The 13,207-nt window shown below is 41.6% G+C and overlaps 1 protein-coding gene across 7 annotated transcripts; it reads right to left on the bottom strand.

Moving 5' to 3' along the window:
* Positions 1-343: 343 nt before the first annotated feature.
* Positions 344-11,302, bottom strand: LOC115144413 (serine/threonine-protein kinase ICK-like). 7 transcript variants are annotated; one of them, XM_029685444.2, is made up of 14 exons: positions 11,200-11,302; positions 10,388-10,698; positions 9,664-9,718; positions 8,524-8,645; positions 8,315-8,394; positions 8,097-8,229; positions 6,006-6,177; positions 5,560-5,727; positions 4,918-5,301; positions 4,509-4,711; positions 4,197-4,357; positions 2,090-2,197; positions 1,816-1,923; positions 344-1,276 (listed from the first exon to the last, which is right to left on the bottom strand). In XM_029685444.2, exons 2-14 carry the CDS (start codon positions 10,486-10,488, stop codon positions 1,122-1,124), a joined length of 1,950 nt encoding a protein of 649 aa, XP_029541304.1. In that variant the 5' UTR covers positions 10,489-10,698; positions 11,200-11,302; the 3' UTR covers positions 344-1,121. The 7 variants fall into 7 exon arrangements, with proteins under 7 accessions (XP_029541304.1, XP_029541303.1, XP_029541305.1 ...); XM_029685443.2 differs by having other exon boundaries at positions 11,191-11,293; XM_029685445.2 differs by having other exon boundaries at positions 11,195-11,286.
* Positions 11,303-13,207: the final 1,905 nt, after the last annotated feature.

Here is a 13,207-nt window from a genome sequence, read left to right as displayed (position 1 = left end):
CTCGGTGGAAGAGGACGAGTTTCCCGGACGAGCATCGTTGGTATACGCGTAGCTGCACTCCCTGCTAGAACCTCCAAACAAGCTCAAGGCCCATTTGTAGGAGAAACGTAGGGAAGTCAAGCTCCAAGACTTCAGACACATCCAAATGAGGCACTGCACGTGGCAGTCTGCCTTCTTTTGAAAAAAAAAAGTGATTTCTTTAACTTTTGGTTATTAACCAGTTAGCTGGATCAAAACCCAGAGCTGACAAGGTAAAAATCTATTGTTCTTCTCCTGGGCAGTTAACCCACAACGACCCAGAAGGCCTTCATTGTAAATAAGATTTTTACTAAATCAGACGATATACACACCAATGAGTTTATTAACTGTTGTTAATGAAATGGTCATTACAATACCACATAAATAAAAAGTTAGCAATGGCATTTGGTAACTGGCAGTTATACATGTAATGTTTTTACAATTTGGCCCAGCAGATAAACCAAGTCAACGTACAATCTCTCAATAATTTTTTTTGAGAGCCACACAATTCATTACAAAGAAAGAGAACACTAAAGCCAATTGTGTCATCAATTCTGATTAAAATAAAGCACAGAGTTATTGATTTAGAGAAAAAAAACAATGAATAAAATATAAAAATGATCAAGATACAAGTGTTTCCTGTATTCCAGAATGTCTCATGAAAGAAAGCACCAAGAAAAACATGTAAAAAAAATAAAGACAAATTGGCAACAGAAAAACAGTGTTGGCCAAAATATCACAGTGATATTTGCAATATAAAATGCATAAAGACTGGATCGTGGGGACGTTTTACAAAATCTATGGAACAAACATTTTAAGAAGGGGTTGAGAAAGTTATGCTACGCAATAAACAAAAAAATGGTATGGAATTTGTCACTGAACAAAATGTGACGACACCAACATTTTGCAGAGGTCATTTATCCATATAATACATACACACACTGAAAAAGTTGTACATTGAACAATAGACACAGATTAATACAAAACCAAGGTTATTGCTGTATAACATGTACATACTTTGATATGAAAACATACATTTTTCCTTTTATAGGGAAAAGACTAATCTGAAGTACTGAAATAACACAAGTGTCCCAAAGAGGCCACTAGCGGTGTCCATATTTGGCAGTCCAGTCTGTGCGCCCATGGATGGCCTGTGCTGGGGGGCGAGACCGTAGGCCAGGCGTAGTCTTGGTGGGTGACGGCACATAGGACGAGGCACCCATCTGACTTCTGCTAGACGACCTCCAGGTTGCATAATCTGTGACAGCAGAGACAAGCCACATTATTACCTTATAATAGAATTACATTACTACACAGCACCTAGCCTGGATTGCCAACTGTGCATCGAGACTACAAAAGATCCCTCACTTGATGCTGTCCAGTCCCCTATAGGTCCCTCACTTGATGCTGTCCAGTCCTCTATAGGTCCCTCACTTGATGCTGTCCAGTCCTCTATAGGTCCCTCACTTGATGCTGTCCAGTCCTCTATAGGTCCCTCACTTGATGCTGTCCAGTCCCCTATAGGTCCCTCACTTGATGCTGTCCAGTCCTCTATAGGTCCCTCACTTGATGCTGTCCAGTCCTCTATAGGTCCCTCACTTGATGCTGTCCAGTCCCCTATAGGTCCCTCACTTGATGCTGTCGAGTCCCCTATAGATCACTCACTTGATGCTGTCGAGTCCCCTATAGATCACTCACTTGATGCTGTCGAGTCCCCTATAGATCACTCACTTGATGCTGTCGAGTCCCCTATAGATCACTCACTTGATGCTGTCGAGTCCCCTATAGATCACTCACTTGATGCTGTTGAGTCCCCTATAGGTGCGAGTTGCACTCTTTGGCCGGCAGAGCCAACCTCTTTTTTGTAATAGTTCGGTACATATCCACTTGGAAGAGTATTTGAACCTGTGATTGGGCCATCAAAGATAACAGGAAATGTACCTTACATGTAATACTGTTAGCACACACCACAGAGACATCACCCTAGCTTATACCACACAGCCCTCTCACTAGTGTAGTAGAGTGACAGGTGATAAACATGCAGGACATTGGTCCCAACACAAATCATTACCATGAGTGCCTCGGTTAGGAAGTGTTCCTCCAACAGGAATTTTGCTGCCCCAGAGGTTGCTTTCACTGTAGTTGGAATTTATTGCCATATTCTTTTTAGTACTTAAACCTGCAGGGTTAGATGGGATAGATTAGGAAATAGAGTTTGATATGTCATTTCCATTGCAACAAGCTGCCCCTTGTGGTTCAACAAGACTACATCATCATGACTCAGCAACATAGCCACTCCTGAGATGATGATCATTGATAATCAGGTGCTGAAAAGAATGTGGTTTCATCCAGGTTTGAAAACCATTAGGCATTCTATATCAGAGCATGTGCATATGCTTATGGCTCTGATTTGGTAGAAAAATGGCAGTTACATCAAGTTCAAAGTTTACTGACAAAGAAGGCTCAATGCCGATTAGTGACCTCATTTTATGATATAAACTACCGTTCAAACATTTGGGGTCACTTAGAAATGTCCTTGTTTTCCATGGAAACATACATGAAATGTGTTGCAAAATGAATAAGAAATATAGTCAGGATGTTGACAAGGTTATAAATAATGATTCTTAATTGAAATACTAATTGTGTCCTTCAAACATAGCTTTCATCAAAGAATCCTCCATTTGCAGCAATTACAGCCTTGCAGACTTTTGTCATTCTAGTTGTCAATTCATTGAGGTAATCTGAAGAGATTTCACTCCATGCTTCCTGAAGCACCTCCCACAAGTTGGATTGGCTTGGCCTGATGGGCACTTACCATACGGTCAAGCTGCTCCCACAACAGCTTAATTGGGTTGAGATCCGGTGACTGTGCTGGCCACTCCATTATAGACAGAATTACCAGCTGACGGCTTCTTCCCTAAATAGTTCTTGCATAGTTTGGAGCTGTGCATTGGATCATTGTTCTGTTGTAAGAGGAAATTGTCTCCAATTAAGCACCGTCCACAGGGTATGGCATGGCGTTGCAAAATGGAGTGACAGCCTTCCTTCTTCAAGATCCCTTTTACCCTGTACAAATCTCCCACTTTACCACCACCAAAGCACCCCCAGACCATCATATTGCCTCCACCATGCTTGACAGATGGCGTCAAGCACTCCTCGAGCATTTGCGTCTCAACAATGTTCTTCTTTGTGAACCTCAATCTTAAATTAATCTGTCCATAACACTGTTTTCCAATCTCCCAGTCTGTTCTTTTGCTCATCTTAATCTTTTATTTTTATCGGCCAGTCTGGGATATGGCTTTTTCTTTGCAACTCTGCCTAGAAGGCCAGCATCCCGGAGTCGCCTCTTCACTGTTGACGTTGAGACTGGTGTTTTGTGGGTACTATTTAATGAAGCTGCCAGTTGATGACTTGTGAGGCATCTGTTTCTCAAACTAGACCATCTAATGTACTTGTCTTCTTGCTCAGTTGTGCACCGGGGCCTCCCACTCCTCTTTCTATTCTGGTTAGAGACAGTTTACGCTGTTCTGTGAAGGGAGTGGTACACAGCATTGTACGAGATCTTCTTTATTGGCAATTTCTTGCATGAAATAGCCTTCATTTCTCAGAACAAAAATAGACTGATTAGTTTCAGAAGAAATATCTTTGTTTCTGGCCATTTTGAGCCTGTAATCGAATCCACAAATGCTGATGCTCCAGATACTCAACTAGTCTAAAGGCCAATTTCATTGCTTCTTTAAAATCAGCACAACAGTTTTCAGCTGTGCTAACATAATTGAAAAAGGTTTGTCTAATGATCAATTAGCCTTTTAAAATGAAACTTGGGATTAGCTAACACAACGTGCCATTGGAAGACAGGAGTGATGGTTGCTGATAATGGGCCTCTGTACTCCTATGTGGATATACATTTTTTTTTTTTTAAATATATATATATATATATATATTTTTTTTTATCAGCCATTTCCAGCTACAATAGTAATTTACTACAATGTCTACACTGTATTTCTGATCAATTTGATGTTATTTTAAATGGACAGAATGGTCCATGGTTCTTTCAAAAACAAGAACATTTCTAAGTGACCCCAAACTTTTGAACAGTAGTGTACATTGGCAATAACTGAAAGTGCCTTGTTAAAAATATCCACTTGGAAGAAAGGTAAGGTTTTTGTATTTTCTACCTGGTAGATATCTTGACTGCTTCAAGTAATACTGTTTGGCAGAGGCTGTCCTTGAAGGCTCCTGGTAGGACATGGCCTTGTTCAGATTCAAAGGTGCATCGTCACCTGTCGTCACCTGCCCCTTAACTTTGGGGCTGCTAAAATCCAAAACATTTCCGTACCTGAAAGGCATAACAGAAATACATAAAGCCCTTATCTGAAAAGATCAGACTGATAACGCACAGGTCACTGGGATAATGCAGGTTAAAGCAGGTCACTGGGATAACACAGGTTTACTCAGGTCACTGGGATAACACAGGGAGACAATCTCACCTGCTCAACGTCTCCTCTCTTCGTTTTTCTGTAGGAAAGTTTGTTTTGCCCAGAAAACTTAGTGAGGTCAGCTCCGTGTCCTCAAAGTCATCCCACTCGTCACCCTTTAGGAGGCCTGTGCCATGGCCCCATCGCCGGCGTCCTCCACCCTTAGGTTTCGTCTGATAGCTTAAGAAGTTGGCATTCTCAGCCTCCTGGGTCAACTGTAAAAAAAAAAAGGAAATGGTGTATTAACAATCTCTATGGAGAGAGAGAAAGAAGAAAAACAGTTCAATTACATTTATGAAGAATTCATCAACTTTCCATTTAATTTTGTATTCATTTAACAAGGTATTCTAACATTTAATGACATTACACTGATGAATGCTTGCCGTGCTCAAGAAGCCCTGGTTGGTGACTGAAAACTCACCTGGCTCTGCAAGCTCTTGTCAACAATGTAAGTTAAGCGGGTCTGTGGGACCATCTCAGTCTCCTCCTGCTTCACCATGCGGTTGGGCTGCTCTCGCAACAGCTTTGAGTGCCTCTGGTACGATGGAACTGGGGTGGGGGCTGAGACTGGGGCTGGATGGATCTGTTGCAGGGGCCTGGACGAGGTGAAATGCTGATTTGGGGGCGCTGGCTGGGGAGGGGGCACTGGCTTGAGCAGCAGCAGTGGTTGTAGCTGCTGCAGGGGCTGCTGTAATGGTTGTGGTGGCTGTGGAGGTAGGGGACCTGGCTGAGGCCTGCCCTGCTCCAGGATCTGCTGAGGAGTGCCCAACGCCTGACCCACGTAGAAGTAGGAGTACCTGAGGGCCTGCAAATGGAGAATAAAATAATTGATTGGCTTTGAAGGATCCCAAAGCAGGACATATTAATCAGTTAACATGCCATTAAAATGTTAGAATATCTAACCTGTTTAGCAATGTACAAGCTTACATAGCTTTAAATCTAATAATTATTTCAGTATTCACCATTCTATCGGTGGATGGTAAAATAACTATTCTAAGGATTCATTCTAAACATTTATTTTAGCCTAGATTATAACAGATATGCCCAAGCCAGGGTTTGCTACATGGGCAGAGGCTGGCCTCTTCTTAGGGTCCCACTGGAGTAAGTCTCTCATCAGTTGGATGGCCTCAGTACTGGCGTTGGGGATCAGACTGCTCAGATTACTGGGGACACACTGGGGCCAGCGGAAATTCATGGCTGCTGACAACTGGAAGCCCTCCAGCCAGTCATTCTAGAAGAAGTGGATCCAACACAATGATTATTGACCTGCTTATTTTACCATATAGTAATAAAATAGATAGATGTAACCATTTTTTTTAGATGTTATGACAAATAATCTGTGAAGTTTGTCATTTCAAAAGCACATTACACAAGACTGATCACATCTTCAGTGAGGTTTGATTTGTGTATTTAACACCACCACAAGACATTTTACATGATGATGCGAGGACAGTATAGCTTGCTTTTGGCTGACATTCTGGATCTAACAGCCCTGGAGAACAAGGCTACCTTCATTGGAGTTCCCAGGACTTGGCAGATTTTGAAGATGGTGTCCACTTCACTGGAGCCAGGGAACAGAGGCCTGAGGGTGTAAAGCTCTGCCATGATGCAGCCCACAGCCCACTGGTCTATGGGAGAGCTGTACGAGGTGGACCTCAGCAACACCTCTGGAGCTCTGTACCTGGAAGACACCACAGGGAAGGGAGAAGGGCTTTATAGGCTGGTTGATGCTCCCCATGATGAGAGAAATAAAAGAGGTTTCATGTCACAAATTGACAGAAAATTTGAAAAATGAATTCAGATATAACTAAATATGGTGTCAGTAGTTAGGTTTCCATCCAATTGGCGAAGATTCTAAAATTCGCATTGAAAATATGTGCATTTTCCCACCAGTGGTGTTTCCACCAAACTGACGTATGTGATGACGTAGTGCACACAAAATGCTTATGTTTTTATGTACCGGATCAAAATCTAAAGTTCAAAGTGTTTCCATTGGACTTTCAACTCTATCAATAGTTTTGTCACAAAAGGTGTTACATTAAATAGCAAATGTGTCTACCCTGGGCTTGGCACATGTGCTCTAGCCAACAGCTCACAGATACGGTACGGGTAGGCTGGCCTACTGTGTATGATGAGATTATGGATAAGAGCGAAAAAAAAAGAACTTATTTGTCAAATGGCATTCAAGCATCGATCATCATGTCACCAGAATAAGACCCTCAATATTTATTGGAAAGCAGCATCAAGCTCATCACTCTGCACTTTCACCACCCTGTGAAGTTCATCATAACTGATTTCATCTGTAGCCTTATAAACTGCATGGTTTCCAAAGTCGTAGTGGGAGAAGTAGACTACATACCATATCATCGAGTGACTCAAAGTTTACTTTGATATGTGTGAGGGAAAAATTATGTTTTCACCTTATTTGTTTGAGATTAATAGTTAGAAATGATTTACTTAACTAATATTGTAGTAAGATATTTCCTTCATCCTGAGTGAACTGAGAGGAGTGTTTTGAAGCTGGGGCTGGCAACTGATTAAGTGATGGCTAAGTAAAAACCTACAGATGGCATTCCATAGATAAGATGCGGTGGGTGTCACCGAGATCGAGAGAGCCTGGAGGAACGGAGCAAAGGCCTCAGTAGTCCCAATCTTCCTGGCATCTGGGAGACAGCACCAGAGGCAGATGACCATAGGATGAACCCAAAGTGGCTTATCTATATGGGGGGGGTGGGTTGAACCAGCTATGACTAAGCAATCTTGGTACAAGGTATATAAGGAACAGCATGGTCTGTAAAGGGTAGGCTCTCAGCCTAACAGTCAAGACTGTTGAGTTGACAGTTTCATTATTGCAATAAGATGATTGTTTGAAGAAATGACTAAGTCTCTCTCAGTACTGAAATTCCACGACATATGATGGTTATTATATCAATATTTGTGCATAAAGGCGTTTCCAAGGCCATTTCTCGCATTATTAACTTTACCGACACAAATATATCCCACCATGTCGAATTAACAAATGATCTGTAAGCATTTAAATCACGCCGTCTCAAATGATCTGTAAGCATTTAAATCACGCCGTCTCAAATGATCTGTAAGCATTTAAATCACGCCATCTCAAATGATCTGTAAGCATTTAAATCACGCCATCTCAAATGGTCTGTAAGCATTTGAATCACGCCATCTCAAATGGTCTGTAAGCATTTAAATCACGCCATCTCAAATGATCTGTAAGCATTTAAATCACGCCATCTCAAATGATCTGTAAGCATTTAAATCACGCCATCTCAAATGATCTGTAAGCATTTAAATCACGCCATCTCAAATGGTCTGTAAGCATTTAAATCACGCCATCTCAAATGATCTGTAAGCATTTAAATCACGCTGTCTCAAATGATCTGTAAGCATTTAAATCACGCCGTCTCAAATGATCTGTAAGCATTTAAATCACGCCATCTCAAATGATCTGTAAGCATTTAAATCATCTCAAATGGCGTGATTTCTTTTTTATATACAGTATGACTTCACTCGTATAAAAGTTGTGGATAGAAATGTGGTTAGTGACACATAAACCCATCATATGGAGGTAACAAAACTAACCATCTTGTTGAAACATAATCTGTGTATGGCGGCCGAGATCTTATCTCACGGGCAAGCCCAAAGTCAGCTATTTTCACAAGCTCTGGTCCCATGCACAGAAGATTCTCAGGTTTCATATCCCTGTGAAAGAATCCTAGGGGGAAAATCATACAGTGAGCATACAAAGTAACAAGTAAAAAGCATTAGCAAAAAGTGCTAGTGTATCATTCTAATCATACCATGCTTATGAATAAAAGATAATCCCTGCAGTATCTGGAACATAATATTTCGCACAGCAGATTCAGGGAACAGCCGAGACCTGTAACATGATACAGATAACAATATATGAGCTATGATTTTGACCTACTGACAATTATCCCCAAAGCACTAAACCCATTTCAAATAGCCTAAATATAGGCTATGTGAATTTAAAAAAAGCTATATTTACCGGTCTTTCATTAGTTGATACAAGTTCTCCTTCATGTATTCAAACACAAAGTACAAGTGGTCATTTTCCCGTATAACCTCCTTGAGTTTGACCACATTCGCGTGGTTGAGTTTCTTCAAGGACTGAAAGGAGTGAACAAATTAGATGGTACCTTAGCAATCAAGACAAAGCATGAGGGAAATAACCTCAATCTGTAAATCATCAAAAACAGCTCTGCAACACTCCATCATGGCCAGACTTCGATACCACAGGATGCTGCTGAGGGGAGCACAGCTCATAACAATGGCTGAAACGGCGCAAATGGAATGGCATCAACCACCTGGAAACCATTTGTTTGATGTATTTGATACCATTCCAATAATTCCGCTCCAGCCATTAACACGAGCCCATTCTCCCCAATTAAGCTGCTGTCGGGCCTCCAGACTTAGAAACATAAAAAGGTAAGACAGAAGATCTGACCCTTAAAACCGGCATACAACAAATACGCATTAGTTCAAAATAAAAACATTGATTGACAATCAAAGCATGAATAAACTGTATATCATCTTGGGTACAGTGTGGGGAACAACTGGTATTTCTTAAGGTGCAGCCTTTAGGGATTTCTTTATGCTTTATAACTCAGGTGTAATAAAGAAAACTAGAGCAGATCATAGTAAATGCAGGTGAAGTTTTCCCATGCACTGAAAAGTATGGAGGTAAATGGAGGCACCATGCCATAGTTTTGAGTAGAGGGGAAAGTCGTTATGGGTCTTGGTGGTGGCACATGCTATTTACAGCTGACATTCTAACCAAGATCCCTGGAGGGCTGGTTTTCTTCTAGAATGCTGCTACACTCCTTTGGATTCAAGCTCTCGGCAAAGAATGAATGTCTGGGTCTGAGTGAGGAACTAGAGAGTTAAAATCCAAAGACAGTACACACAAGAGTCACCTTCTAGATTCTTTGTGTTGGTTTCTGTGGTTCTGAGTAGAGGTGAAACAGTAGACAACAACTGAAAGCATAGGCTGTATTCTTTAGGCTGCCCTATACCGGTGTGGTGCAGTGCCTCCCTTTCCACCACTGCTGGACAAAATCCTAGGGGAAACACTGCAATAGGTGGAGCATTTTACCCACAAGCATCATATCTGGGAAGGAGAACTTACTATGACCTCACGAAGATTCATACATTCCTCCCATGAGTAGAATTTTCTCTTCATTCTGAAACAAATATGTAATCATTTCAGCGTAACTGAATTAAAGGACCAACATATCATAGATCATACTTTTTATTTTAAAACATATTGGGACTCTTTTCATTGATATAAGAAGTTTGATGAATACGTATAAAATGTATGATTGAAAAGAGCAGGTTTATAACAGGCAGAGGCCCTGTCCATTTCAATCTCAAGAGAGCGAAGCCACCAACATCATACATTTATGCAACTAGTCTGTGGCTGCCGAACCCCCCACATACTTCCTGTCAAAGTTATAACTAGAAGCCAGACGTTTTTATGATCCTGCCCAAAGGTACTCACCAACAGATGCCTTTTTTTCAAATCAGCCAAATAGGTGGGCTTGTCAGTCATCCGTGCACTTTCATTCGTCGACATCTGCCTAGACAGCTGTCAGCTTAACCACGCGTGGGATTGGCCACCGGCTAATGCCATTCCTAGCGAATCCCACAGGCACTGGCAGCTAATTTTACTACACGGCTTAGCAGCTACAACAACTTGTAAGTTGAAGCCATTCAAATTTAGGTACCAGAGGATAATATGTAACCTACACTATACACCAACCCTTCAAAAGGTGGGACTGCAATTGCACACAGAGATCACAGCCTTCTTTTTTTCATACTAACAATGCTATGACAATGTGACCTCCACTCACTTCTTAATTGCGACCAGTTCTCCTGATTCCAGGCTGCGGCCGAGGATGACTGAGCCGTAGGTGCCATCCCCGAGCTGCCTGAGCGTAGTGTATCTATTCATGGTGCTCCCCTCTCCTCACCATCGCCCAGGAGCAGATCAGATCAATACGTGCTGAAGGAACACAGAGAGGTGGTAGGTTGAAGGAACACAGAGGTGGTAGGCTGGCAGCCTCCTGCAGCAGTTGAGTGTAACCAGATGTTCCTGTGACAACAACAGTGGACCACAGGCACAGCTGGAGGACTCATGTTGTCATGGGCTTCTTGCCTCCTCCTGAGGAAAAGGGATGGGAAGGGGTGGGGTGTCATTAGAGGAAGCCATAGAACCAATCACAGGGGAGAAATATACACTTATTTTTCCGTTTCCAGACAATACAAGGAATCTGAGACAGATGGTTTCTAATTTCATGCAAATTATCTTCTGACTAGACCTTCAACAGACAGTAGTCAGACTGTTTTAGCCTATTTCATTACTAGCTACCTAGCAAACGTTACCTACAGGGCAGGCATGCATACGATTTTAAGAGTAAAAACTGTCTGGTAAGATTTCTGACCAGAATGTCATGCAACGAGAAACAGATGTTGCAGTCGAGCTAAGGTTAACGTTAGCTAGACACACGATCAATCTTTGACTTCTGCTGATAATAATGACAAAAAGCAAAGTCAAAATAGTTCAAAAGACACCCACCCAATCCGTTTCAACTCGAATAACGGACATTTGAAGACAACACCAATAAACTAGTTGTATAGAGTCGAGCACACTCACTCACATTACCTCCAGGCCCATCACAATAAATCACAGCTGCGCGACCAAGGGCGTCGCAGATTTGCGTAATTCTACATCAGTGGTGTTTGACGGAGGTTGGCAACCAATGTTATGTCACATTACCGCCATCTACTGGACTTGGTGTTCTTACCACATCTGACCAAGCCTGCGTACAAAGTGTATCATCTCTGCTTTGACCAATGATTTATATAATGCCGCGTTCAAAAGAACTCGGAACTGGGAACTCGGAAATGTCTGACTTCAGTGCGTTCAAAACAACTGGGAACTCAGAAAAATACGACTGCGAAATCGATCTGAACGTGACAATAGCATATGCAATCCTGGGTTTATGCCATGTTCAAAAGAACTGGGAACTAGGAAAAATATATGGCCAATTCATGACGTCAGTGGTTTGAAAGCCGGAGCTCTAGAAAGAGTCCCGAGTTGGAATTCCAGCCACTGTTCGGCCATTTTGGCACTCCCCAGAAGGAGCAGTCCTCCATAGCAATAAATGGAATTCTACGGTATTTCATTAAATGTTTCAAGAACAAAATAACATGTATTTAAGATACATTTTTTTTGTAGTGGGGACAGTAACAGAACTTTCAAAAAACTATACTTTAAATAAAATGTTTTATATACTTTTTAATCTTTTATTTTTCTGTTTATCTCACATAATATATTTTAAAAGTATGCATTAAGGTGTCTGAAATAGAATCAAGGTGGCAAAAACAAATGTAGACATTAATAAATGCATTTCTATAGCTTCCAAAATATTTTTTACACCGTGAGGGAGTGCCAAGATGGAGGTGTGGAGGCTTCAGAACAGTGCCCTCTGGGAGCAATCTAGTGTATATATAAATCATTTGACCTGACACCAACCCAATCTTCAACACATATTGCCATGTCATATTGTTATGTTGCGTCAGTTGGAGTTGACTAACGTTAGCCTCTTCAGCAGCTTCACAGTTAGCAAGCTTCACCAAGCTTTTGTAGCTGCCAACCCACCCTCCCTGCTTGGGTCCAGGTGACCTTTCCTTTTTCTACCCCCTCCCCCTAAACGAATCACAATATATTTTATATTTGAGATTCTTCAAAGTAGTCACCCTTTGCCTTGATGACAGCTTTGCACACTCTTGGCATTCATTCTCTCAACCAGCTGAAATGCATTTCAATTAATAGGTGTGCCTTGTTAAAAGTTTATTTGTGGAATTTCTTTCCTTCTTAATGCGTTTGAGCCAATCAGTTGTGTTGTGAAAAGGTAGGGGGTATACAGAAGATAGCCCTATTTGGTAAAAGACCAAGTCCATATTATTGCAAGAACAGCTCAAATAAGCAAAGAGAAACGACAGTCCATCATTACTTTAAGACATGACGGTCAGTCAATACGGAAAATTTCAAGAACTTTGAAAGTTTCTTCAAGTGCAGTTGCAAAAACCATCAAGCACTATGATGAAACTGGCTCTCATGAGGACTGCCACAGGAAAGGAAGACTCAGAGTTACCTCTGTTGCAGAGGATAAGTTCATTAGAGTTACAAGCCTCAGGAATTGCAGCCCAAATAAATGCTTCACAGAGTTCAGGTAACAGACACATCTCAACATCAACTGTTCAGAGGAGACTGCGTGAATCAGGCCTTGATGGTTGAATTTCTGCAAAGAAACCACTACTAAAGGACACCAATAATAAGAAGAGACTTGCTTGGGCCAAGAAACATGAACAATGGACATTAGACTGATGGAAATCTATCCTTTGGTCTGATGAGTCCAAATTTGAGATTTTTTGTTCAACCTCCGTGTCTTTGTGAGATGCAAAGTAGGTGAAAGGATGATCTCTGCATGTGTGGTTCCCACCAGGAAGCATGAATGAGAAGGTGTGGGAGTGCTTTGCTGGTGACACTGTCAGTGATTTATTTACAATTCAAGGGACACTTAACCAGCATGGCTACCACAGCATTCTGCAGCGACACGCCATCCCATCTGGTTTGGGCTCAGTGGGATTATAATTTGTTTATCAAC

The sequence above is a fragment of the Oncorhynchus nerka genome, linkage group LG16 (genome assembly GCF_034236695.1).
Source record: "Oncorhynchus nerka isolate Pitt River linkage group LG16, Oner_Uvic_2.0, whole genome shotgun sequence".
In the NCBI taxonomy this organism is placed as follows: Eukaryota; Metazoa; Chordata; class Actinopteri; order Salmoniformes; family Salmonidae; genus Oncorhynchus; species Oncorhynchus nerka.
This window is presented reverse-complemented; position numbering and strand designations above follow the sequence as displayed.